The sequence below is a fragment of the Asterias rubens genome, chromosome 1 (assembly GCF_902459465.1).
Source record: "Asterias rubens chromosome 1, eAstRub1.3, whole genome shotgun sequence".
NCBI classification, from domain to species: domain Eukaryota; kingdom Metazoa; phylum Echinodermata; class Asteroidea; order Forcipulatida; family Asteriidae; genus Asterias; species Asterias rubens.
In genome coordinates this window covers 16933100-16959542 of record NC_047062.1, presented here as the reverse complement: position 1 = coordinate 16959542, position 26443 = coordinate 16933100, and the positions used below count along the sequence as shown (strand labels likewise).

General features: G+C 39.2%; 1 protein-coding gene across 3 annotated transcripts in view; it reads left to right on the top strand.

The window, feature by feature from the left end:
* The window catches only part of LOC117301893 (cytoplasmic dynein 1 heavy chain 1-like), a 76071-nt gene that overhangs the window by 45714 nt on the left and 3914 nt on the right, over nt 1-26443 (top strand). For 2 of the 3 annotated variants that reach the window (XM_033785868.1, XM_033785867.1), the window contains exons 56-88: nt 287-380; nt 844-1035; nt 1591-1770; nt 1959-2112; nt 2743-2938; nt 4135-4252; nt 4694-4909; nt 5446-5685; nt 6540-6724; nt 7537-7606; nt 7894-8040; nt 8497-8586; nt 9009-9069; nt 9192-9279; nt 10153-10318; nt 10905-11039; nt 11658-11752; nt 12626-12800; nt 15591-15666; nt 16322-16482; nt 16856-16967; nt 17392-17576; nt 18253-18366; nt 18915-19085; nt 19545-19646; nt 20137-20255; nt 20756-20859; nt 21139-21311; nt 22201-22536; nt 23035-23145; nt 24109-24169; nt 24591-24687; nt 25517-25556. In XM_033785868.1, the coding sequence (XP_033641759.1) occupies nt 287-380; nt 844-1035; nt 1591-1770; nt 1959-2112; nt 2743-2938; nt 4135-4252; nt 4694-4909; nt 5446-5685; nt 6540-6724; nt 7537-7606; nt 7894-8040; nt 8497-8586; nt 9009-9069; nt 9192-9279; nt 10153-10318; nt 10905-11039; nt 11658-11752; nt 12626-12800; nt 15591-15666; nt 16322-16482; nt 16856-16967; nt 17392-17576; nt 18253-18366; nt 18915-19085; nt 19545-19646; nt 20137-20255; nt 20756-20859; nt 21139-21311; nt 22201-22536; nt 23035-23145; nt 24109-24169; nt 24591-24687; nt 25517-25556 (4564 nt within the window). Of the gene's footprint in view, nt 1-286; nt 381-843; nt 1036-1590; nt 1771-1958; nt 2113-2742; nt 2939-4134; nt 4253-4693; nt 4910-5445; nt 5686-6539; nt 6725-7536; nt 7607-7893; nt 8041-8496; nt 8587-9008; nt 9070-9191; nt 9280-10152; nt 10319-10904; nt 11040-11657; nt 11753-12625; nt 12801-13318; nt 13511-15590; nt 15667-16321; nt 16483-16855; nt 16968-17391; nt 17577-18252; nt 18367-18914; nt 19086-19544; nt 19647-20136; nt 20256-20755; nt 20860-21138; nt 21312-22200; nt 22537-23034; nt 23146-24108; nt 24170-24590; nt 24688-25516; nt 25557-26443 lie in introns of those variants that run through there. The other variant, XM_033785928.1, reaches the window with a different exon arrangement.

Here is a 26443-nt window from a genome sequence, read left to right as displayed (position 1 = left end):
CATACTATTTGAAGATTTTAAAGACACTGGACACCTTTGGTAATTGTCAAAGACCAGTCTTCTCACTTGGTGTATCTCAACATATGCACAAATTAACAAACCTTTAAAAATTTGAGCTCAATTGGTTGTCAAAGTTGCGAGACAATAAAAATCAAATTCAAATATTTTAGAAAAAAATTACTTCTTTCTCGAAAACTACGTTACTTCAGAAGAAGCCTTTTCTCTACTATCAACAGCTCTTGTGATTGTGATTTAATAATGAAACTGTGTTGTGACGTTTGTTTAGATGCGTACTGAATTGGTTTGGTGACTGGTCCACTCACGCTCTGTATCAAGTTGGTAAGGAATTCACCAGCAAGCTGGACTTGGACAAATCAGACGTAAGTGTCATTCAAACTGAACCACTTGTTCTAGATTACAACTTCAGATGACCTTAAAGGCACTGTACATGTTTGGTAATTGTCATAGACCAGTGTTCTTGGTGTATCCCATCATAAGCATAAAATAACAAACCTGTGAAAATTTGGGCTCAATCGGTCATCGAAGTTGCGAGAAAATGATGAAAGAAAAAACACCCTCGTTGGATGAATTTGTGTGCTTACAGATAGGAATAAAGACTTCTAGCTAGAAGTCTTTTATTATTTTAGTGAGAAAATACATATTTCTCAAAAACTACGTTACTTCAGAGAGAGTCGTTTCCCACAATGTTTTATACTATCAACAGCTCTCCAATGCTTGTTACCAAGTCAGTTTTTAAGTTAATATTGGTTTTGAGTAATTACCTTTTTGAGTGCCTTCCCTTTAAAAGTGTTTTTCTTTGTGTACATCTCATTGTCGTTGCAGTACTGTCCGCCCGGTATGTTACCGCTGGCCTACGAAGGAGTGCCTAATCCACCCACACATCGGGATGCCATCGTCAATGCCTACGTGTACGTACACCAGACTCTACACCAAGCTAATGAGAGAGTCCAGAAGAGGGGAGGTCGTATCATGGCAATCACACCTAGACACTACCTCGACTTCATCCATCACTTTGTAAGAAAGACTCGCACAAGTCTATTTCTGGTTGTTGGTTGTTAGAAAGACTCTCACGAGTCTATTTCTAGTCCTTGTTTGTTGTTTTCATACTGTATGTGTACGTCTTTGAGAAACACACCTTCATTTCATTTTCACACACAAAAAAGCAACAATACAAAAGTAAAAGGCAAGAGATTTTGAATAGTATTAATAATAAAAGCATTTTTTATATAAATAAGGGCAGAAGCTAAATGAAAAAAAAAGATTGATTATGTATCCTTTCAAAGCAGGGCATACTTGAAGGATTCATAAAGTAAAGTAAATTACTATATAGTTTTTTTCCCAAATGCACAAAAAGGCAACATTCCACAGGCTACTCAGTCTAAGACACCACTTCACTTTGTAAGAAAGAAAGTTGACAAGTCTACATGTTTTGTTCTTAATGTACACACTTTGTATTTTTTTCTTGGAGAATATCCTTGTATTGATACTACCCCAAAAAAAGAAAAACGGTCACAACTCTTGCTGGTTTTGATGCTGATGCTATTTTACTATTTCGTTTTTGTCTTGAAGGTGAAATTGTACCAGGAGAAGCGATCAGATCTTGAGGAGCAGCAGCTTCATCTCAACGTTGGTCTTCAGAAGATCAAGGAGACGGTGGAACAGGTGGAGGAGCTACAGAAGTCTCTAGCCAGGAAGAGTCAAGAACTAGAAGCCAAGAACGCCGCTGCTAACGCCAAACTCAAACAGATGGTAAGAGATTGGGCAGTCGGGGATGAGAGCGTTCAGACTTTTATCTGAATTTGACCTTTTTGGGGTCTCCCTGATTTAAGAAAAAAGTAGTTATACAGGACTCAGGAGTTCTTTTTGTTTTGAATTGCCTGATCTATGTCCATCAATGTCCTAATATTTTCTTTTTGAATGAATTTTTGACCTTGTAGGTCAAAGATCAACAGGAAGCTGAGAAGAAGAAAGTGACCTCCCAAGAGATCCAGGCTGCTCTGACCGTTCAGACGGCTGAGATTGGAGAGAAGCGAGAGTATGTCATGGAGGATTTGGCTAAAGTAGAACCAGCCGTACAAGATGCCCAAGCAGGTATGACACCACGGCTGTTATGGGAACCATGGCTTAAGCTTAGGAACCATCAACCAGGCCCAATTTCATAGAGCTGCTTAAGCACAAAAAGTACCTAAGCATAACAAAATTACGCTTACCCAATGTGACAAGTACAGTTTGTGACTGGTATCCTCCTCATTTCTGCTTAGCAGAAACTTGTTAAGCAATATTTTCTGCTTAAGCAGCTCTACGAAGTTGGGCCCTGAGTCAAATTCGATAGAGCTGCTTAAGTAGAAAATATTTGGTTAAATATTTGAAATGTTCTGCTAATAAAAAATAGTGTAATACCAGTCACAGATTGGACTGTAGAAATTGCATATTGGCTGGAAGCCATATTCTGGTAAGCGTAAAATTATTGTGCAAAGCTACTTTTTCATGCTTTAGCAGCTCTTTGAAATGGACCTAGTATGAAGTCCAGTACCTGTTTCCAAACTACCCTCTGCCCAATGTAAAGATATGTTACTTAACTCACCACAGGCGTTGACTAAAATGCCCACTACAGTAACATGCGTTGAATTTGACTCCTAAGATTAATAGTGGGGTGGATGACGTTGGGCTAAGTTGGTAAATACATACTGGAATCTTTTCTCTCCTTTTATTCCCACACAGCTGTGAAAGGTATCAAGAAGCAGAATCTAGTAGAGATCCGTTCCATGGGTAACCCGCCAGTCCTCGTCAAGTTGGCTCTGGAATCAATCTGTCTCCTTCTGGGTGAGCATACCCAAGACTGGAAGGCAATCCGTGGTATCATCATCAGGGATAACTTCATCAGTACCATCGTCAACTTCAACACCGAGAACATCACGTTAGTTTTACACTTTTTACTTTTATTGACTTCTCATGGTATATTAAAAACACAGCAGGGCTTGATAGACGGTGTCCATGTAATCTTGCATCAGCCAGTAACATCTAATTTAAAATTGAAGGTCTCAAAGTGTCTAGTTTTCAACTGAAGGTCGATTTTGTGTGATACTTTTAAAGTGTTAAAAATAGTCATCTGGTTTTGTTTTTGGGTGGGTTTTATTTTTTTCGGGGGGGGGGGGGGGGCAGACAGGTTTTTTTATGTATTTTGTGTTTGGCACATTTGTAAAACAATTTGAATCGCCAAAGATCGCTTAAGCCAACTTTTGGAGATAACATTTCCGTGGTGTTTGTTTGTGAGTACTGCTGCCAGAGATGCTGTTGGTACCTGCTATCACCTCGGTGAACGTGGATGGAATCAACTTTCTTGTGACATTATTGTCCAGGTTTTTCAACAAGCAGACACTATTATTCAAATTATGTTGGATTTGAACTTTTGCATGATGGAAATACTATATGGAAAGGTTTGCGGTAACACCATGTAAAGACTATCTCTAAATTAGTTGGGGGTGGTTCTGTTATTCAACTAAAACTTACACCGATTAATTTTGTTGAGTCTTTCTTGATAATTGTGATTATAAATCAGCATAAACAAACGATGACTTTGCCTTTAAAGGGATGCTGCAGTGAATTAAAATAAAACAGTCAATTTTGCTGTCATTTATTTCTGATATATGTATTGAACATCAATAAAATGTGTTTTGTTTATTCCCGACATATCTGACTTGCGTAATAAGCGAATAAGTCATGCCCCCCCCTTTTGTGGATTGTTACCGCCCCCTACCATCGACACGTCGGTAATTCAAACATATCGTCAGCAAAAAGAGTGTGGTCCCTAACTACACGCGCCTAGGTACCAGGCCACACAGTGCACACGTCTCTATATGCACACAGCCAGGGGGCCCGACGGCTCGGGTTACCGACATGACATCACGTTTATGCAAATGAAGGCTTCCTTTTAGGGGCGGGGTGGGTTCCCCTAATCTCTTGAAAACCATTTTTGCGCACTTAATAAAAAATATGAAAAAATATTTCAGGTTTAAAAAGTCATGTTTAATCATTTAAATGTATAAAAAAAAAACTGCAGCCACCCTTTAACAATCAAAAATTGTTGACTAATTTAAATTTTCTGGTTCCCAGGGAAGACACACGTGAGAAGATGATGAAGAAGTACATGTCCAATCCAGACTTCAACTTTGAGAAGATGAACCGAGCTAGTTTGGCTTGTGGACCCATGGTCAAATGGGCCATCGCTCAGGTACTAACAAGTGTTTCTATACGCTGCTCAGATTATGGAAACATTTTCTTTTTGCGTGGGGTAGTGATCCTTGTATTTATAAAGAATCAAATCTCTTCACACAAGTTTTGATATTTTTGTATTGTCAAAAACTGTCTTTAAATGACATCAACCATCCCAACATAATCTCTGCTCCAATTTGGATCCTTTCCATTTAACGTACCCAACAATTCACAATCGTGCCGGAGAAGTTTGTTGCTGCCAAGGAGTTAAACAAAACCCTCACACACACGCCACTATCCTTGCCCTATGGTGGCTAGCTCAATTGTACAGCTTAAAAAACTACTTTCAAACTATATGTATATTTTCCTTAAAATGTTATTTATTACTTTTTCTTTTAGCATTATGATTTTATTAACAAAGTATTGAAATGTTTGGTATTATTATCATTATTCTAAATAGATCAGCTACGCTGACATGCTTCACCGTGTGGAACCCTTGCGTAACGAGCTGGATCGTCTGGAGAAGGAAGCTGAGAAGAATAAGACCAAGCAGGACCAGGTGAACAAGCTGGTTGTGGAGCTTGAACACAGCATCGCTGGATACAAGGAGGAGTACGCCCAACTCATCAGCCAGGCACAGGCCATCAAGAGTGACTTGGAGTCGGTAGAGATCAAGGTAAGGTTAGAGGTGGCGATAGAATAGAGCAACAGACATGCCACTGTGTTCCAGTGGTTAAGCCTGGTTCATGCCATTCAAATTTTGACGTCACAGCCCTGTTTTTGCTGCGTTGTTTTGCAGGAATTGCGCACATTTCAACTGATGTGAATTATTCATTGCAGGACATCAAAATTCGTATTGCATTGGCAGGAAGTACGACAACTGATGTGAATTATTCGTTGCAGGACATCAAAATTCGTATTGCATTGGCAGGAAGTACGAATCGGGCTTTGAACTGTAGGACTTGCATTCACCATGTTGTGGGTTCGAATTCTACCAAGCTAACCGCTTATTTCACATTGACTAGAATGAGTATTGTCATCTAGTTACTGATTCAGAATTTCTTGATTAGTCATACACTTTAAACTAATGTTTGTATGAGACAGACATGGTATTCTTCCTACTTAGTTCTAATTTTTTATTTTGTTTACTATTATTTTTTTGCCCTTGGAAAAATGTGTGAAAAAAATGTGATTGATTTATTTCCCTGCCAGGTGAATCGCAGCACGGCCCTCCTCCGCAGTCTATCCCACGAGGGTGAGCGTTGGCAGACGGGCAGCGAGTCCTTCAAGGCTCAGATGGCTACCATCTTGGGAGATGTCCTCCTGTCCTCGGCCTTCATGGCATACGCTGGATACTTTGATCAACAGATGAGGCAGAATCTCTTCAATAGTTGGGCCTCTCATCTACAAGCCGCTTGCATCAAGTACAGGGCAGACATCGCTAGAGTAGAGGTAAATAGAGGGTATTTGTTCAAAACCAAAAATTTTTGGTTATAAATTTACCCAGTCACTTTCCATCGTGGTTTATTACTTAAAACTTGAAATGAAAATTTTATCGCCTTCGGGTGATTTCTCTACTGCCACTTCCCAGGTTGAATCATAAACTTGGGTGTGATCCCTGGCTGTAGGGCAGTTAGTCACAGGTTGAATGGCTTCTGACTGGAACCCCCAAACAAAAATGTTGACAAAATGAGGAGACCTGCAAAACTAGGGCTGGATAGCTCAGTCGGTACAGTGCCAGCACATTAATATGGAAGTGCCAGGTTCAAGTTACAGAGAAGTTCAATGACAATAAACTTCTGCTTCTTTCCTCTTTTTGACAATCAAATTTACTTCCTTTCTTGTCGGTTTGAAACTTAGGCCAATACAAACATAACGGTAAGACTGGCGTTGAGCCCTCATGTTTTCTCAGAACAACCATAGCTCAAGAGAGATTTATCTACATTGTGTCACTGAAACTTTTCTATTATCCTTCCACCATGCAAACCTTCAGGTTTTATTTGAAACATTTATTGTTTGTTCCGACAGTATCTGCTTTCAGATGTCTCAAAAATATTAAATAACTTCAGGCCTGAAGCCTTTAAACATTTGAGTAAGAAATTACCTCTTTCTCAAAAACTATAATACTTCAGAGGGAGCCATTTCTCACAATGTTCTGTACTATCAACAGCTCTCTATTGTTCATTACCAAATGAGTTTTTATGCTAACAATTATTTTGAGTAATTACCAATAATGTCCAGTGCCTTTAAAAACATAACCCAGTCTTAAAGGTAATACTTCCATATTTTTTATTTTATTCCAACAGTATCTATCCAATGCTGACGAGCGTCTACGCTGGCAGGCCAATGCTCTTCCATCAGACGATCTGTGCACTGAGAATGCTATCATGTTGAATAGATTCAACCGGTACCCACTCATCATTGATCCCTCTGGACAAGCAACGGACTTCATCCTCAATGAATACAGAGAGAAGAAAATCACCAAGACCAGGTATGTTCTCTAATGATAATAAAAATAAAAGATCTTGTATACAGTAGTGCAGAATTTGCCTAAAAATTCGTTCAAGGAGTTTCACACAAAGAATAAAAGTAAGAAGTTAAAAATGCACACTGTTTTAATTAAAAATATACTGGAGAAATAAATGTTAAAAAGTAGTGTAGTATGTAAAATGACAAGAGGACGTTGTCCAGACAAGTTGTTACTTTTATTGCGGCTTAAAACAAAGCTCATTGTGAAGGCAAACCAGGAGGAAGAATATGGGTCCTTCAATGGGACATATTATTGACCACGTGAGAGCGCTCTCAATCACTTCCGGGTATATTCATTCATACCCAAAACAGATATGAAAGACCGGAACACTTTAACAACACAGACATCTAATCCATCACGGACAATAAGACATTTAAAGGAGCCGATACAACCCACCTCTAAAGCAACTTAAAAGTACGGCGCAACAAATGTGACAGAACGACTATTGAAACTGCGCGACAAATCGGGTACACACCGGACGTGATAAACATACTCTTGAGCGTGGCCGAAAATACGGCGTATTGTGGTATTGAGACAAACTAAGAATTTGCTCTGCGTCTGCCTCTGGCAAAATAAGAGGGAAGTTTAATTTGATTTTGGGGGGGGGGGGGGGGGGGTTTGTATCAGATTTTAGATAAATGTTTTATCAATTAAGATTCAGAGTTGATCTTGAACATACGGTACCAGCTCACAAACACATGTATTTATCATTAAGCTTTGAGTTTTACCCAAATGAATAAACTGTTATTTTTTCAATTTGTTTACAATTTAAGTTTCCTGGATGATGCGTTCCGTAAGAACTTGGAGAGTGCCCTGCGGTTTGGTAACCCACTCCTTGTACAGGTAAGGAAGGAGCAGTGGATTTGCATTCAGCACCTGCAATGTTAGCTGGAAAAGCCAAAATACTTCCATTAATTTGTTGGTGCTAACATTATCTTGTTATTGATAGTGCATTTGGGTTTTTTTGCTGTCCGGGAATACCTCCCACAAACTTTGATTATGGCTATGCCCCCGCTTCAAAAATTGTCATCTCACTGTTCTTTGTTATTGTTATGATTCTCTGTTGGAGTGGAAATAATAATTTTCAATGAAATGAAATGATAATTCCTCGCTCTTGTTCCATCTTTCAGGATGTGGAGAACTACGATCCGATCTTGAACCCCGTCTTGAATCGGGAAGTGCGCCGTACAGGAGGACGTGTCCTCATCAGTATTGGAGACCAAGACATTGATTTGTCTCCAGCGTTCATGATCTTCTTGTCAACAAGAGACCCAACTGTAAGTAGGAAAAAAAAAAGGAAAATTAATGGTCAATGTTAATTGGTATGGTTGGTTTTTTTTAACCATTCGATTTTTTTAATCCTATATTTTGAATGAAGATGAACAGAATACAACTAACATGTGAAAATCTCATTTAAAAAGGTGGTCGTGTTTTTGAGTGTCCACACAGGAAGAATAATTTCTCATTGCAATACACAATCTGAGTACCTTTACTGTCTCTCAGATTCAAATTTTGTGCGATAAAAACTGATATCTTTTTACAAAGCCCCATTACAGCGAAGTAAAAGTTTTTCTAAAAATGTTTTACACTATCGAAAGCTACTGTAGTCTTCTAACCAAGGGTATTGATTGCCATTTATTTTTAGAGTGATTACTAAACGTTCACCTTCCCTTTAAGGAGGAAGATATTAAATCAAATTTAACTTTAATAATAAATGTTTTGTATGACAACAGGTGGAGTTCTCTCCCGACATCTGCTCTCGAGTGACGTTTGTTAACTTCACTGTGACTAGGAGCAGTCTGCAGAGCCAGTGCTTGAACCAGGTCAGTCAGTATGGTATTTAACTATTTTGAGAACATAGCCTCCGGAGGCAGCTTGCACCAAAATGCACATAGTGGCCCACAATATTTGACATACAACCAAAAAGGTTGGCATATTTTTGCTAAGTTTTGTGCTGGAGCAGCTCTATGCAATTAGGCCCTGTCCTCTACTGATGACAAAAGGGCACAATGTGTAGTAAACCAAACATTTTTACTCATGGTGTTGGCACAAGCACCAATCTCACAGGAATGTTTTTCATAGTTTTCGCTTGATTGATAAATGAGATGTTTCCAGTTCTTGGCTGATGTTTTCTTTAAACACCTGTTGTGGATTAAAATGATTAAAACAACGATTTAAACCGTATTTTAGAAACAATAGCCCATCGAACAGTTTGTTATGTAGTTTTGTGTTGTCATGTTTTCAGGTCTTGAAGGCAGAGAGACCGGATGTTGATGAGAAACGCTCCGATCTTCTCAAACTCCAAGGTACATAGTTAACCTTTTTTTATTAAGCTTCTAACTTTATAGCGCAATGGTCTGGGTCAGTTGATGCAAAGCAACATTGATGCACACCTATATATTGTTGTTGTTTTTGTTGTTGTTTATAGGTGAGTTTAACTTGCGCCTTCGTCAACTGGAGAAGTCTCTTCTCCAAGCTCTGAATGACACCAAGGGACGTATCCTAGATGATGACAGGTAAGATTGCATTAGTACCCTAACATTGACTAGCCTTTAGGGCAATAGTCAGTTAAGGCATTTGTACTCTCTTATAGACTGACTGTAAGGGCAATAGTCAGATGAGGCATGATTATCCTCACATTGACTGGCTATTGGGGCAATAGTCAATAGAGGCATTGATATCCTCACTTTGACTTGCTGTTACGGCAATATTCAGTTGAGGCATTAGTATCCTCACTTTGACTGACTGTTGGGGCAGTACTCAATAGAGGCATTAGTATCCTCACATTGACTTGCTGTTACAGCAATATTCAGTTGAGGCATTAATACCGTCATATTGACAGCCAGTCAGAGCAATAGTCAGTTGTCATATTTGTTATCAAGCCACAAACCAAAGTGGGTCAATGGCTCAATTTATATTATTATTATTACTGGTTTATTGTAAAAACATCTGCTTGTCGCAGTCCAGAGACTGAATTAAAATACAGATTTACATTTTTATATAAAAATTTTGAAAAGCAGAGGAGAAAATTTATACACAAGAAAAATTGAAAAATTAAGAGCAAAGTCAAAAGAGACGTTATGAGAACCTGAGCCAAGACAAGCAAATTCGATTAGCAACTTACTCAAGAATTCAGCGACTTGAAACCCATCTTCAGATATACTATGATGTTAGAAATTTCACAAGCTTGACATTGTACGCCTCAATCGAACCTTTCTTCTCTCTTCTTTCCTCAAGATTCCGCGGTAGTAGAATATAAAGCAAGACAATTTCTCAAAAGAATATTATCTACCTGGCAAGTAGATACACACAGGGTGTAGGCCGTAAACCAAATGTATTTTATCTTGACATTATTAAACACCTCCATCCGTCTCTCTTCTCCTCCTCAGCATCATCACCACCTTGGAGACACTGAAAAAGGAGGCAGCTGAAGTAACCCGTAAGGTGGAGGAGACAGACGTTGTGATGGCAGAGGTTGAGACGGTATCTCATCAGTATTTGTCTCTCGCTCAGTCTTGTAGCAGCATCTACTTCACACTGGAGGCTCTCAACAGGGTACGAAGAGTTTTCCCTATGGTTTGTCAAAAGTGGGCGGCATTTTGGGCCATAATTTTGTAAGTTTGGCCAAAGGACGACAAAATGAAGCGAGGTCCTTCAAATGGTTTTTTACTTGACAGTTATAATTAGCTTTAATAATAATAATAATAATAGGTATTTGAAATGCGCCAAATCAGTTCAAGGCGCAAAAGCTCTACTGTTTTTAAAAAGAAATGAAAATAGCATTTATTATACAATCGGGAGCATTTAAATGGTTTAATTTAATGAGTTTTGGGAACAAAATCTACTTCTTTTTTTTAAGTTTGTTTTTTGTGTGTCGGTACATAATTTTGCGCGTACCAACCCAATATACTACATGTACCTTGTTATTTATTACTTGATCAATGCACATTGATGTAAATGTTATCAACAACTCTATTAAAAAAGAAAGATGAGATTTTCATAATCCTGTCTTTGTATAAGTCCATCTTTAGACAATCAGCATCGATTTTTTGAAAGTCAACACGTTCTCATTAGAGGTTTTAATTCATTGTAGATCAACCTGTTAAGTTTAATCAGACCAATTTTTCCCTCCGATTCTCAGGTGCATTTCCTGTATCAGTACTCACTGCAGTTCTTCCTAGAGATCTTCAACTCAGTGTTGTCTGACAATAATCACCTGCAGAATGTGAGCGAGCACGGATCACGTCTCTCCATCATCACAAAGGATCTCTTCCAGGTATGACATCAGTTGAGACCATTTACGGGTAGGAGAAGGGTGTGGGGCTGGGGTTTGGTTAAGAGTAGCCAGCCTCATGGTGGAATGTAGGTATTGGGTTACAGGGTTAGGGTTAGGGTTTGTGTAAGATCTTGTTGAGGTACTTCAGAATATGAGCAAGCACGGATCACGTCTCTCCATCATCACAAAGGATCTCTTCCAGGTATGTCACTAGCTGAGGTAGCTGAGGATAAAGGTGTGGGGCTGGGGTTAATTTTATAGCAGGTGGAGGGTAGGCGTGAGGTTACAACTAGGCTAGGGTTTGTTTAAGGTGTCTTCCATGTATGACATCAGCTGAAACCATCTAGGGTTAAGATAAAGGTTTTGGGTTGAGGTTGGGCTTAGAGTAGGTGGAGAATAGAAGTTATGTATGGGATAAAAACCAGGGTAGATATTGTCTAGGTAGGCGTATTTCGTTAACTTAGACTGCTTTAAGTTTGTTAGAAAATATTTTCTGATATATGCTAAATTTGCATTGTAGATATGTTTCACCCATACACCAATAATAATTTCTGCATGGGAGTTCTTATTGATCTTGAGAAGACACTAATCTGTTTACTTTTCCTTGCTTTGTTCTAGGTCTGCTTCAACCGTGTAGCTCGTGGTATGCTCCATCAAGATCGCATCATGTTCACCATCCTACTGTGTCGCATTCACCTTAGAGGTGTCTCCAGGTATGTGTGTTTCAAGAAAATTAGGACTTTAAGCAAACTTGAATTGTCCAAAAAGAGAACTGTTGAACATCTTTTTTGGCTTCACCAATTAAAAGACAAACGTCTAAAGGAGTTTTGTTGTTAACATATCTACACAAACAAATGAACCCCTTGCATTGGCCACCATGCCTAAAGTCAAACAATGTACAAAGGCTTGCATGTAGGGTGTCGTGGCCGAGCGGTTAAGAGCACCGAATTCAAGCTCTGCTGATTCTGTTCGGCAGAGTGTGGGTTCGATTCCCGGTCGTGACACTTGTGTCCCTGAGCAAGACACTATTATTGCTTCTCTCCACCCAGGGGTAAATGGGGACCTGTGAGGGCAGAGATGGTTCTTGTGATTGATTTAGCCGAGTAGCGCATTTGTTGCACGAGGCTGTATACTCCCCCAGGGAGCTGAGATTGTTTAAGGAGTGAATTAAGGCCCAGTGACCAGGTGTAATAATTTGAAGTGCTTTGAGACACCCGTTCGGGAGTGAAACAGCGTTATATAAACCCAAAATATTATTACTTTATTATTATTACACACCGCTCACAACTCTCAGAGAAGACTGCGAGGCACTGAGGGCGCTGTTTGGGTTTGTTACATAATGGGGTCTATTGGAGGATGGAAGGGAGGAATAGTTGTGAAAGCAGTCAGGTGCCTCCGGACTGATCTGTTGCTGTTGCCTTTGAGAAAGACTCTGCTGGGATCAAAAAAACGTGACGCCATTACCAATTTTTAGCATTCGTACCATAGGTCATTGTTGTTGGTAAAGCAGTTTGTTTATAAATTTCCTTGATTTACTCTTAAATTTCCTCTTATCCTCCACCCCCCCCCCCCCACCCCCTCGTCAGTGAGCCGGACTACGGTGCAGAATTCCAGCACTTCCTGCGTGGTGCTGAGCAGACTATTCACACCCTGACACTACCCAAGTATGAAGGCATGACCAATGAGCAGGTGGAGTCTATGCTTCGTCTGGCCAAGCTACCTGCATTCGAGGGATTGCTTCACTTCGTGGAGTCCAAGCAGGTAAGCCTGTTGTTCAATGGTCAGTGTATAGGTATGATGGATTGTTGATTTTTTTATTTTGTTGTTCATTCTGTGAAGAATAAGTTTGAAATTTTTTACTATTTTAAGGTTTACCCAATAGACTATTTCATAAAAAGATATCCCTGAATGTGAGTGAGCTATTCGGAGACTAGTTATTCGATTTGCTACCAATTTCTACCACAGATTTAATGTAACGGGCAGTGGCTGTGTGTCATCGCACAATTATTACAGATGGCAGGTTCACCAGCTAAGGCTCTGTTTTAATCTGTCAATCTAACTCACTTAGTTTATACTAATATCAAAACGATATCTCAAAGTGCATTTAGATTATTCTTGGCTGTCAATTGACATAAAGTGATTGTGTTAACCATTCCTCTGTAGTTTGCTCTCCAAGTGAGCTCGTTATTTGCTAACAACTGTACATTGTACCATCTATTAACCCTTTAACCCTCATGCATGTGTTTGTATTAATGTGTTTATTCTGTAATACTAACCAGCCTTCCGAAATGTTTGGTGAATGCAGTCGTGGGGTTAGTAATACGAAACAGTCTTTTTTTATTTTTATTTTTCCCCTTTGCATATTTTGGTTTGGAGTCTGTATGACAAATACGACTTATGATACAATATATCCTCCAGGTGGATTGTTGGTGGCTTTGTAATATTGCGATTTCTATATACTCCACCCTCCCTTTCCCCACCCACTACCTCAAATCCTCCCTCAACCCAATGGGTTATGAGGTCCAGATGCCCCTCTTGGGAGCCTTTTCTAAACCTCAGCTCAGGCTCCGTCATTCATTTTGGAGCAGTGTGTATATACTCAGCGCCTTGAGTACCTTGAGTACCTTGTTTGTTAGATACTTGCGCTATATAAGACTTTGATATTATTCAATATATTATTATTAGTGTGCTCTTTGCGCTGTGCTTCAACCGAAAATCCGGTTCGAAATTCGAATGCAAGTTGGGTACGAATCTTGACGTCACAAACTCGTAACAAATAACTCACAACAGTTGAACTGTGTTGAACTGTGTTCAACTCCTGCAAAGATTTTGCCGCGGAAACAGCCATGTGAAGTCAAAATTTGCAGGAAGAATTTGGGGGGGGGGGTGGGGCTTTAGACGAAGCCTGAGCCGAGGATTGGAGAGAAAAAACATTGATACTTACAAAAACAGCTTCTACAATTGCATGTAGTTTAGGATATTTGTAGTCTTAAATGCCTGACTGTAGCAAATCAGGAAGTTGGTGCTTAGTAATGCTATGGAAATTGGTGACTGGGGTCTGAATTCTGTTCTTTATTTATTTTTATTTACTTATTCATTTGATATCCAACAGCTAATAACCGCCGTTTACAGGTATTGTTTAAAAGAGTAACAGATTTATGTATAAATATACATATAAAAGTTGTTATTTACAATTACACAATAATTGATACAAACTTTATTTTAAATAAATAAATAAATTTTGTATTTTATGTATATGGGTACAAACCAAAGTTAATATTCTTTATCCCTGATGCAAATTTAACATCTGTTAAGTAAATGAATAAATGCAGTATTTTACATAAAATCTTTTGCTGCGGTTGTTTCAGTGGCTTAAGCTTAGAAACCTCATTTAGATTGCCAAAGCAAAGCAAATATTCATTAGGAAAACAACGCGCAGAAAGTTGTTGTGTGACTCAAAAAAGGGCTATAATATACCCTTTTTCCAGGCACACAAAGTATTTTTGGTACCAGTAACTGCAGTATCCAATTTGTGGAAGTGTCGTGGCCGAGCGGTTAAGAGCACCGAATTCAAACTCTGGTGTTTCTGATCAGCAGAGTGTGGGTTCGAATCTACAGCCGTGACACTGTGTCCTTGAGCAAGAAACTTAACCATTGCTTCGTCCTTCGGATGGGACGTAAAGCCGTTGGTCCCATGTGTTGTGTAACGCATGTAAAAGAACCCAGTGCACTTATCGAAAAGAGAAGGGGTTCGCCCCGGTGTTCCTGGTTGTGGCTGCTTAATGCGCCTTAGCACCTTGTAAACCCTTATTAGGTGCTAAATAATTGGGTCTCAGAATTCATCACTACAATTACCTATCTTTCTGAAAGTTTGTATATACGTGCGCTATATAAGACTTCGATATTATTATTATTATTATTATTATTATTATTATTATTATTATTATTATTATTATTATTATTATTATTATTATTATTATTATTATTATTATTATTATTATTATTATTATTATTATTATTATTATTATTATTATTATTATTATTATTATTATTATTATTATTATTATTATTATTATTATTATTATTATTATTATTATTATTATTATTATTATTATTATTATTATTATTATTATTATTATTATTATTATTATTATTACTTTTATAGAAAAATATAGAAAGTTATAAAATTGCTTTTGACAAAACAAAACAAAATTGCATTAATGTTACATTTTTTTATGCTAGAATTAACCCCAAAGAGATGTTTTCCAATTCCCATGTAGAATTTAGCCTGTAGTGACTTATGAATAGCAAAAAGTTATTGAGCTTTCACGCTTAGTTTTCTTGGAAAATACATTTATTGCTTACGTCCTTTTACCGGTAAAACATTTGTTAGGTCTTTCTGCCTGATAAAATTGTATGCATTAGGAACCTTCACTTCATCTTGAAATATGAACAAGACTTTACTTGACACGTAAGTTTTTTCCCTTCTTAGGGTAGATAAATTAGTAAGGGTGTTTTGATGCTGAGTTTTTGTTTTGAATGTATAAACAGGATTTCAGCAAATGGGAACAGAGTGGTGGGCCAGAGAAGAATGTTCCAAACTGCTGGAAAGAGCCTGCACCACTGAGTAAGTCACTCAAAAACACTTTTAATCTCTTACAAAACATAATCCGCATTGCGTCTATCTGGGCCCAATTTTAAAAAGCCTGTAAGCACAAAAACTTACTTAGCACAACAATCTATTGCTTAGCAAAAATAGGTTACCAGCCAGAACACCATACAGTTACCCTTGTTGTTTCTTGCGTAGCCAAAAGATTTGCTAAGCAGAATTTTCTGCTTAACAGCTTTATGAAATTGAGCCCAGAAAGGTTCCAGGTCTAGAACCCAGACCTGCTAGCTGATTTTCAGGAATGTTCATATTTATCCAATCGCATCCCTACTGAAACGTGCAGTTCAATGGTTTCAAGTGGTTAGTCTATTTCTTAAGAAATTGATGCAAAGGGAAAGGAGGGTTTTAGTATGATTGTGTTTATAGACACAATTATAAAGAATATAATTTGTTTTTACCATTACACTGATGTGTATTACCCCTTGTATACTCAGTACTTTCTCAAGTTCTGTGAACAAAGTCTACAGGCAAATCACACAGGTAGGATTCAAACCCATGACCTTTTCCATTGCTAGAGCAGATGTCTAACCACTAGACCACCGACTAGCCCGATGGCCAGAGGCACTTTGAGTCCTTGTCTTTATATTGATATTTTGAACCTGCTTTATCTCAGGTGGCATTGGTCAAGCTCTTCATCGTCTCCTGGTCATCCAGACCTTCCGGCCAGATCGTCTTCTAGCATCTTGTCAGCTCTTTGTCATGTCAGTGTTTGGGGAGCAATTCCTCCACTCTGCTGAGCAGGAGATGGATCTGGGCACTGTGGTGGAGACTGAGGTGAGTCAGACAACTATCTTGAGATTGTGTGCCGATGTAAAGACTTAGGCCTAACTTCATAGAGCTGCTTTGACCACTTCTTGTAAGTTTTCTCCCAAATAGTCTGTGACTCTGTGGCAATAGCACACAGCGTGCGCTATTATTTTTCGGAACATTATGGTGTTTCGTGAGTAATCATTTTTCTTTGGAAGTGCAGTTTCCATAATGAAATACTCACTTGACAAAGGAAAGGCAACGATGTTTTCATAATAACCACTGTGATTTTATTGATATCTTGTGAGAAAACATGAGCCACGGCTAAACATTTCGCCATAAGCCAGTTATGTAAACTGATGTGTAAAAGAATATCTTTTGATTGTTTGTTTGTATTTAGTTGAAGAGCAGCACACCAGTCCTGATGTGCTCTGTACCTGGATATGACGCTAGTAGCCGCGTTGAAGACTTGGCGGCTGAGGTCAATAAGAGTATCTCTTCCATTGCTATAGGTAAGAAACATCTTAAATAATAAAATCAATCATAATAATAATAATAATAATTTTATTTTTAATATGGCGCCTCACATAAAAACAAATCTCAAAACGCTGTACAGTATTTTACATATTATAAACATTGAGCTAAAAAGAGTAAGCAAAATACAGCAAAATTACATTGTACAATAGGAACGACAAAAACAAACAATTACAAACACCAATACGCGACAACCAACAATGTTGGGGCCTTATTACACCCACAGTTTATAGGCAACCAGTTCCAAGGAATCTGCAAAAACAAAAACTTTAGTTTTCACGTCATATTCTTCAGGAACTTAGAAAAATGGTAGAGAAAATGTCTTGTGTGCTACCAAAATGTTCTATTTGCATTGTAGTCAATACCTATCATTATTTAATTGTTGTCATCTCTCTTTCTAAGGATCTGCGGAGGGTTTCAGTCAAGCTGACAAGGTGATTAACTCTGCCTCTAAGTCTGGTAAGTGGGTCATGTTGAAGAACGTTCATCTGGCTCCTCAATGGCTCGTACAACTAGAAAAGAAACTTCACAGTCTCTCACCGCATCCTAGCTTTAGACTCTTCCTCACCATGGAGATTAACCCTAAGGTATGTTGGTTTGTTTGTCTCATTGTATGGCTTTCTGTCTGTTTGTCTGTCTCACTGTTTGTCTGTCTGTGTGTCTTGTCGAATCTCACCGCATCCTAGCTTCAGACTCTTCCTCACCATGGAGATTAATCCAAAGGTAGGTTGGTTTGCCTGCTTGTTTGTCTTTCTGTCTGTTTGTCTGATGAGATTCAAAGGTAGGTTGGTTTGCCTGTCTTGCTGTTTGTTTGTCTGTCTGTTTGTCTTGTTTTTTTTAATTTTATCGCCTAACACCACAAGAGATCGCCTAACATCACAAGGCCGGAGGGCCACTTTAAGGTGAGGGTTAAACTTCACTGATTTGGTCATCGACCAAAATTAACTGCCACCAGTGGCACAATGCCAGCTACACCTACTCCTGGGGCTGAAACAGGGCGACTTACCCCGTTACAGTCTGTAAGAATGTAGGCTTGGGTAACATCCAATTGGAGCCTGGCTGGTAGAGCAGAGTGCACTACTTTCCCAACTTTTCAAGGGCTCAAAGACACAAGTGTCATGACAAAAATTCAAACCTGAGACAGCTGCTGACAACACCAGAGCTTGGGCTCAGTAAACTAAACTGCTCTACCACGACACACACCATGAATTCCAGCCATTCTTGAGAATAAACCTTGAGTCATTTGAATCTTTCTTTGTGTAGGTACCAGTCAACCTGCTGCGTGCGGGTCGGATCTTCGTCTTTGAGCCACCTCCAGGTGTCAAGGCCAACCTGCTCAAGACATTCAGCACAGTCCCAGCCTCACGCATGAACAAGGTAGGTGAATTGGCAATAGGATATAATAATATGAATAATAATAAAACCACTCTTATATAGCGCATATCACCGTGAGATCCCTATGCACTGGTACATTTGTTGGTGTGGTGTGTTTCTTTATCCAGGTTTTGAGTTTTTGTTTGTGGTTGGTTGGGTTGGGAGTTTATTTTTGTTTTAATGGTTGGGCAGTGATGATGAATGGGAAGGGGGATTTTTGATTTTGAATGGAGATGGGGTAACGTGATGTCTTGTAGTTCTAAATGCAAATGAAACAAACATGCACATAATTGTCTGAAACAAAATAGTGAAATGAAATTATAAACAGATGTTTCAGTCTTTACTCAACAAGACTTTGATACTCAATCCTACTTGAAACTCGGTCAAATTTTAATCCAAGTCAAATTTGAAACTGGATCAATCTTGACACTTGATCAAACTTGAAACTCATTCAAATTTTAAACTCAATCAAACTTAGACCTCAAACTTTGAAGACTTGACACTCGATCAAACTTGAAATAAATAACTGCGGAATGATTGCTTCCTTACAGGCACCTAATGAGAGAGCTCGTTTATACTTCCTGCTAGCCTGGCTTCATGCCATCATCCAAGAGAGATTGACGTACTCACCCCTAGGATGGGCCAAGAAGTACGAGTTCAGTGAATCTGATCTCAGATGTGCATGCGATACCCTGGATATCTGGATTGATTCTGCTGCTAAGGTACTTTGGGAGTTGAAGGGAATAGTATAATCCATGAGCTCCACCCCTTGAAGCATTGCCAAAGCATAAGTGCAAAAAGTCTGGGGGGCCTAAAAAATGTTGGGCAACCCCGAAAAAAGGTATTGACAAAAATAGGGAGACCACAAGTATTAGGGCAACAATTCTGGCCAAAATGCTTGGGCCACCTATTTGCAACGTTACAATAAACATTCCTTGTCCACTTCCCCCTGGCAATAAACATTCTCTCCCCTGTCCCAAGTCCCCTAGCTCAGTGTTGATTGAAAAGGGGGCACGGGGGCCCAACAAGATATGACCGGGATTGTAGATGGCTCAGAGCGCTGTCACATTAATCCTGCTCTCAATTTGTCTTTGTTCAACCCAAAATTTTAAATTGACCCAGTCATTTCCCCTTTAGTTTTTCCCTTCTAATTGATGCAATGTGTGTTTTGTTGGTGCTAGGGTCGATCCAACCTGCCGCCAGACAAGGTACCATGGGATGCTCTACAGACTCTACTCTCCCAGTGCATCTACGGAGGGCGCATCGACAACGACTTCGATCAGGTAAGGCCTCTAACATTTCTTATACTTCGGGGATGAAAAATTTCACACTTTTATCTGAATACAGATTTTTCTTGTGCCACCCTGGTCAACAAAAGTACCGAGTATACAGTGCTGACACACATCAGTGTATATGGGTAAAAAACAAAATTAATATTCTTAATTCCTGATGCAAATTTCCATTTATTAAAGCCATTATACACTTTCGGTACTTTTTGAGAAAACATTAAAACAATATTAATTCTCGATAGCGAGAATTACGGATTTGTTTTAAACACATGTCATGATACGGCGTATCGCGCGGAAACAAGAGTGGGTTTTTCCGTTATTTTCTCCCGACTCCGATGACCGATTGAGCCTAAATTTTCACAGGTTTATTATTTGATATAGAAGTTGTGATACACAAAGTGTGGGACTTGGACAATACTGTTTACCGAAAGTGTCCAATGGCTTTAAATGCCTGACATTAAGATTGGTGTTATTCTGCCTGCAGCGTCTCCTGACAGCCTTTGTCAACAAGACCTTCACGGTCCAAAGCTTCAACTCTGATTTCTGTCTCATCCCTGACATCGATGGTAAAGGGAAAAGAATCACCATGCCAGATGGCATCAGGTAAAACACCTAAAGCACCCATTTTTATCAAACTTTAATTGCTTCACTTTACCCAGAAGTAAGTGGGTACCTGTTAGGGTAGAGAATGTTTTCGTAATGATTATTCAAATGGTTGTGTTTATGAGAGACAATCGTTGTATGAGGAAGCAAGGCTATGTTGCGGTGTTTGTTCAAATGTTCATTTTTTTTCTTCTCCAATTTGTATGTGTTACTTAACCCTCCTACTCTTGATAAAAAACTCCAGTGAGTTGACCAACCCATACACTATTCGACTGAAGGGGTTGTGAAGGATGGCGCAACTGTGCACAATACTAACTGTACACTGTAGATGCATTCACCACAAATCATAATGCATGTTGGCTGAAGTTATCTATAATTCAAAACCACAGATGCATTCACCGCATTACATCATATTGTGTGTTAGCATATTGTATGTTGCAAATATCTATCATTATAAACCTTAAAGGATTAACAAAAATTAATTAAAATTTTGCTTTCAGACGTGAGCAGTTTGTGCAGTGGGCAGAGCAGCTTCCTGAGAATCAGACGCCATCTTGGCTTGGACTTCCCAACAATGCTGAGAAGGTCCTTCTAACCAACCATGGTAAGTTGAACTCAAACTTCCATTCACTGGTACTGGTAGTGGCTGCTGAATGCACCAGAGAGCACCTTGTTAAAACTTACAGGGTCTAATAGTTGTCAATTTACAAAACCTGTCTGGAAATAAATAAAGATAATCACTCTCCGATAGAGTGGATTTTATAGATGTCATCAGCAAAAATGTTCAATTAAAATTATTGCTGTTTTTGTAAAGGACATACTAACGAACCAAGCATATTTTTCCTTTATGTTGACGTTTTTTCCTCTCCTTTCTGTCCCTCAGGGGCCAGCATGATCTCCAAGCTTCTGAAGATGTCCATGCTTGAAGACGAAGATGACTTCACCTCCTCCTCAACGGAGAAGAAGAAACGCCCCGGCTCAACATCAGATGGGCGTCCAGCATGGATGCGTATCCTTCATACATCTGTCAAGAACTGGATGTCAATCATTCCCAAGGTATGACAACTAAAAAGACTCAAGGAGAGAGAGTTCAAAAGAAATGTTGTGCGAGAGCTTCTTTAAGCCAGCCTCAGGTCAACCTTTGATTTTCTTGCGCCTGCAACAAACTGTCGGCATCGCGCAGACAAAACATGCTCAGGTCACAACAACTGAGAAATCGTGCGCCTGCGATTGGTTCCCGTCGGGATTACCGTCAGATTCACGTCGTACAAGTTGAAATTGTTTTACTCTTGCGACTTAATTTTTTCAAGCCGCGACTGTTTTAGATTGTCTTAAAATCATCGCAGTTACTCTCATGTCATAAATAATTGCCGACTGAAAAGTTTGTGATGGTCTAAGCTCAGGCGCAGTGTGATCCTGAAAAGTCAGTCGCGGACTGTTTTTTATTGACGCAAGGTTGACCTGAGGCCGGCTTTAGTTTATTCAAAATGAGGTTCCTCTCTGACTTGAAATCCAGGCTTCATCTTGAAGCCAGTTGATGGGCCTCTTTGATTTTGAGTCATTCCTGATTTGCCTCAGCATGAGGAAGCACTCATTCTAAGGCACCATGATTTGCTTCATAATACGTAACAACCAAGAATTAATCAAATGTAATAGCAAACTTTGTGTGAAATGTAAAGGTTTTCTTTGTGTACAGTTTTACCTTAAAAAATTCTAAGAAATTTTCTTAAAATTTCTTTGAACTAAGTCAATACTTTTTTGGTACAGCAGCGTATATGGAATAATTTTCATTTGTATTTATTAAGACCTGTTGTCATTTTGTCAATTTGTATTGTCTAATTTTCTTATAGCCTATTCAATCTGATATTCTGTGATCAGATTCTGTGCTAAATGTTCAATACTCTTGACCTATGTGGATGACCCCTTATCTTTACTTGTATTGTAGTCCCTGACTTTGCTGAAGCGCACCGCTGACAACATCAAAGATCCTCTGTTCCGCTTCTTCGAGCGTGAAGTCAACCACGGCGCCACCTTGCTACGGGATGTCCGCAATGATCTCCAGAATGTGGTCCTGGCGTGCGAGGGCAAGAAGAAGCAGACCAACCACGACCGTGAGCTGATCGGAGACTTGGCCAAGGGGATCCTGCCGAAGAGCTGGAACCGCTACACGGTGCCTGCTGGTCTGACTGTCATCCAGTGGGTGTCTGACTTCAGTGAGAGGGTCAAACAACTACAGAAGATTGCTACGGCCGCTAGCACTGGAGGGGCTAAAGAACTCAAGGTATGGTACTATTGGATGGCTTGTCATTGATTTCAGCTTTCAATTGGAAATTATTGGCTGTGGTTTTCAGCCAAGGCTCACGCTGAATGATGAATCCTAGTGCCTTTTGTGAGAGCTTTTGTTGGCCCTTCTACGAGTAGTCATGGTGTCATTGTGACAACAATATTCTCAACAACCCTATACATTCTCAACCAAAAAGATTCCGGCCATTCCCAAAATTAGTCCTGCGGATGGCTCGGGAAACTTCAGATCAAAGTGGTTAAGGCTTAAGCTTATAAATTATGTAACAATTTATTGTTTTTATTAACCATGCAAGTCATGCATGTACTTACAAAGTTTTGGGAAGTAGAAGTATTATTTTTCATTTGTATGCAAGTTTGCCCCAAATAAGGTTTAAAGCCACTCTTGTTAAGGGGCTACGAGCAGCAAACTTATTAAGATGTTTGTGGTATTATGTGCTTGCCGATTGATAGTGTATTCTATATGTGTTTGTTCCAGACTCAAGATGTTTGGCTTGGTGGTCTCTTCTCACCAGAGGCTTATATTACAGCCACTAGACAATTTGTTGCCCAGGTTAACAGCTGGTCTCTTGAAGAACTCTACATGCAGGTAACTCATTAATAGTAATAATAAAAAGATATTTATAAAGCGCCAAATTGCCAAAAAGGCCACAAAGCGCTAGATACAAAGAAAAAAAAAAGCAATTTCCAAAATACAGCATGACAGTACAGAGGGTTTCCAAAGAAAACAATTTAAAAAGACAATTATAAAAAATGCTACAAGGCCGTTTAAAAAAAACAACAAACAAATCTGGACCAGCCAGTGAAAAATTAGAAACAACTATACAAAAACATTAAAAAGGAAACAAAATACAATTAGTTAAAATAATATTGCCTAAAAAGGTATGTCTTCAGATGACGCTTAAAAACGTCAATACATGAACAGTCCTTAAGATGTGATGGAAGCTTATTCCATAGGGCGGGGCAGCGATACTGAAGGCTCTGTCTTACTATTCAACAAATGTGCAAAATATAATATCCCTCAGCTTAAATTTTCCTTCAAAGGAAATAAAAGAGGAGGGACATGACAAACCTGATCTGTACGAATTTGTGTGAGTTTGCAGTGACATTCTAACTTATGACTTATTGCAAAAGGGACAATAAGTATTCGGTTGCTATCAAAAAGGAAAACAATGGGGTTCACATTTGTCAGGACAAAGTGTTGAACAAAGGAGGGTCCATGATGGAGATGTTTACCCATATGCGATGGTGGGTTTACACATTCAAACCAGGGACCTATAACAAAACGGGACAATAAGGTCCGCAGTTGGGTGAAGATCCCTAGTTGGAAAGTGTTCACAAAAATAATTGGAGCAGTTTTGAAAAGATAAAGTACAACTAAATTAGGGACAATAGGAGGTTTCCGATTGTAGGTGTTTATACACTTGCGCAGGTTTATGTGGCGGGGAGAGGGGGTGATTGAGTGTGGGCAAATGCTTTGCTTTGCCCTGTAGGCCTACCACTATCAAGGCTAGTTCCTTGACTTAATGATGGTTTGTTTTTTTATCTACAGGTGACTGTTTCTGACCCAGGCAAGCAGCTCCAGATGGACGACTGTAGCTTTGCTGTTACAGGTACAGTTTGGACTTTAAAGTTTCCTTTAAGCTGGCTTTGACTTTAGTTTGACATTAATGATCAAAATCAGTTTAGATTTTTTATAATCCTTATATCACAACAAACCTGAATCACTCACCAAGGTATGAAAGAAGTAAATAGATAAATGGAAACTAAGAGTTTTCATTCCAATGGTGTAAACAATAATGATCACTGACAACTTCTTATAAGAATAGGTAGCCTCACAGTTTCCCAATCTACTCAGCGGCAGTAGATAAACAGCTGGACAAGTTCTTAAAAGAACAATCCTACACAGCAAAGTGGATATTATTCGCAAGGTGTTACCGCAAACTGAATGTATATCGGTACATCACCATGCAATGCCGCACATCAAACAACAATCTATACAACTAAATTAACCGTTACTGGTTCCTTTTTCAGGATTGAAGTTGCAAGGAGCCACTTGTAAGGGCAACAAGTTGTACTTGACAGCAGTTATCTCCACTGACTTACCATCTACAATCTTCAAATGGGTTCGGTAAGTTATCATTGACTCGGCAATCATATCTCTCAAATCGTTGACTTGTCAACTCTCTGAAGTTGCATGTATTGTCAGCTGAAATATTCATCAGAGGTTTGTTATATTTTACTAAAAGTGATATTATCTTGATAATTTTGTTTTACCCAACACCGTTGTGTATTAAGCAGAGTTCTGTTTAAAAAAATTCACAGGCAAATCACTCGGTTGGTTTTCGAACCCACAACCTCAGCATTGCCACTAGACCACCAATCTCAACCTCACTACCATGGGCAGCGCACCGTATCACACGCTAGCTCTGCGTACATCTCTAACCCCCGGGAGGGAAACTCCGATCCGTGTCTTTGATTGGCTATCATATACCCACAAAATATGAAACGCCATGCGTCTTCAAAAAGCTCTAATGACGAAACGTGTGCGTGTACGCACTCACTTTTTTGTCACGCAACACTGACCGCCAAGTAAATGACTTATAACATACACTGTATGTATTCTACAACTTTCCACACAGCGCATCCAGCCTGTGCGCGACTAACGCCCAGCACAGAACATATCAACCACAGGAATGATTGTAATATCCAATACATTTGGATATTTTAAAGTCACACTTCCAGGGGTTTTGATCGAGCAAGGCATGCTGGGAAAAAATGGCGCGGCGAGATCGATCACCCCTGGGAACGAGGTTGCACCAAGCTAGCCTGGTGGCTAGAGGCAGTTCAAAGCCTTTGTGTACACAGTGCTGAATGCACATTGGTGTAAGGTTAAAAATAAACAGTGTTTACCCCCAATGCAAAAATAACGCTTGTTAATATCTTGTTTTTGTTTACAGCTTGGTTGCAGGCACTACCAAAAAGGAAGTGAAGGATAAGGTAGGTTGAATAATTTAATTGGGAAAGATTGCTAGCAGTTGCCATATTTTCTTTAGGGGGGGGGGGGGGGGGGGGTTGAGCCTTAAATACCCAAGTTTTTAAATACATTATGTTGCATCGCTACAGCATCCCTGCCCCTACTAACTACATCATGTCAGCTATGAGGTCATGCAGTTTGTATGGATTTCATTCAATTGGTTTGCAGATTTTTGAGCTGCTGGTAAATGAAATTTATTGATTCAGAGGGGTCTCTAGTCTAAAGAAATTGTTTGGCAAAAAGAAACTTCATTTACATGTATGTGTAGATTAAGATGTGTATGGTTTTTTTTTCATTGAACAACCTTTGATCATTATGGATATGACATTGCAGTTAAGGACCTCAATGATTGTTTACTTTAGGTTATTCTATTGTAAAAGGAAGAAGTTTTTGTTTATGAAGGATGTTGTTGGCCACCCAAATTATTGTCTACCGTAATTTTCGGATTATAAACCGCGCGGCGTATAAACCGCACTTCCTCAAAATATACAAAAAATATTTAGATGTCGGCGTATATGCCGCGCGGCGTATAAACCGCGATCAAAATAATAAAAAAGACATGAAAAAACTAACCTCAAAACACGGAAGTGAAGTACGCAAACCTGCCGCGTTACGGGTGATTTTTTATCTCACACTATCAGTCCTGAGTTATATTTTGTTTCCATCAACAACCCTTTTCAAGAATTTGCGATTTGATGATCGGTTGTGTTGACCATATGTTTTGTGAACTTCTTTGGCAACAATCTCCGTGAATCAAAGATCGGTCTACAACGCACACCGAGAAATAGTTGAACTTTGCCCTGCATCGCATCGCCCTCTGTTGACAAAAGTTGTTCACGTTTGATTAGAC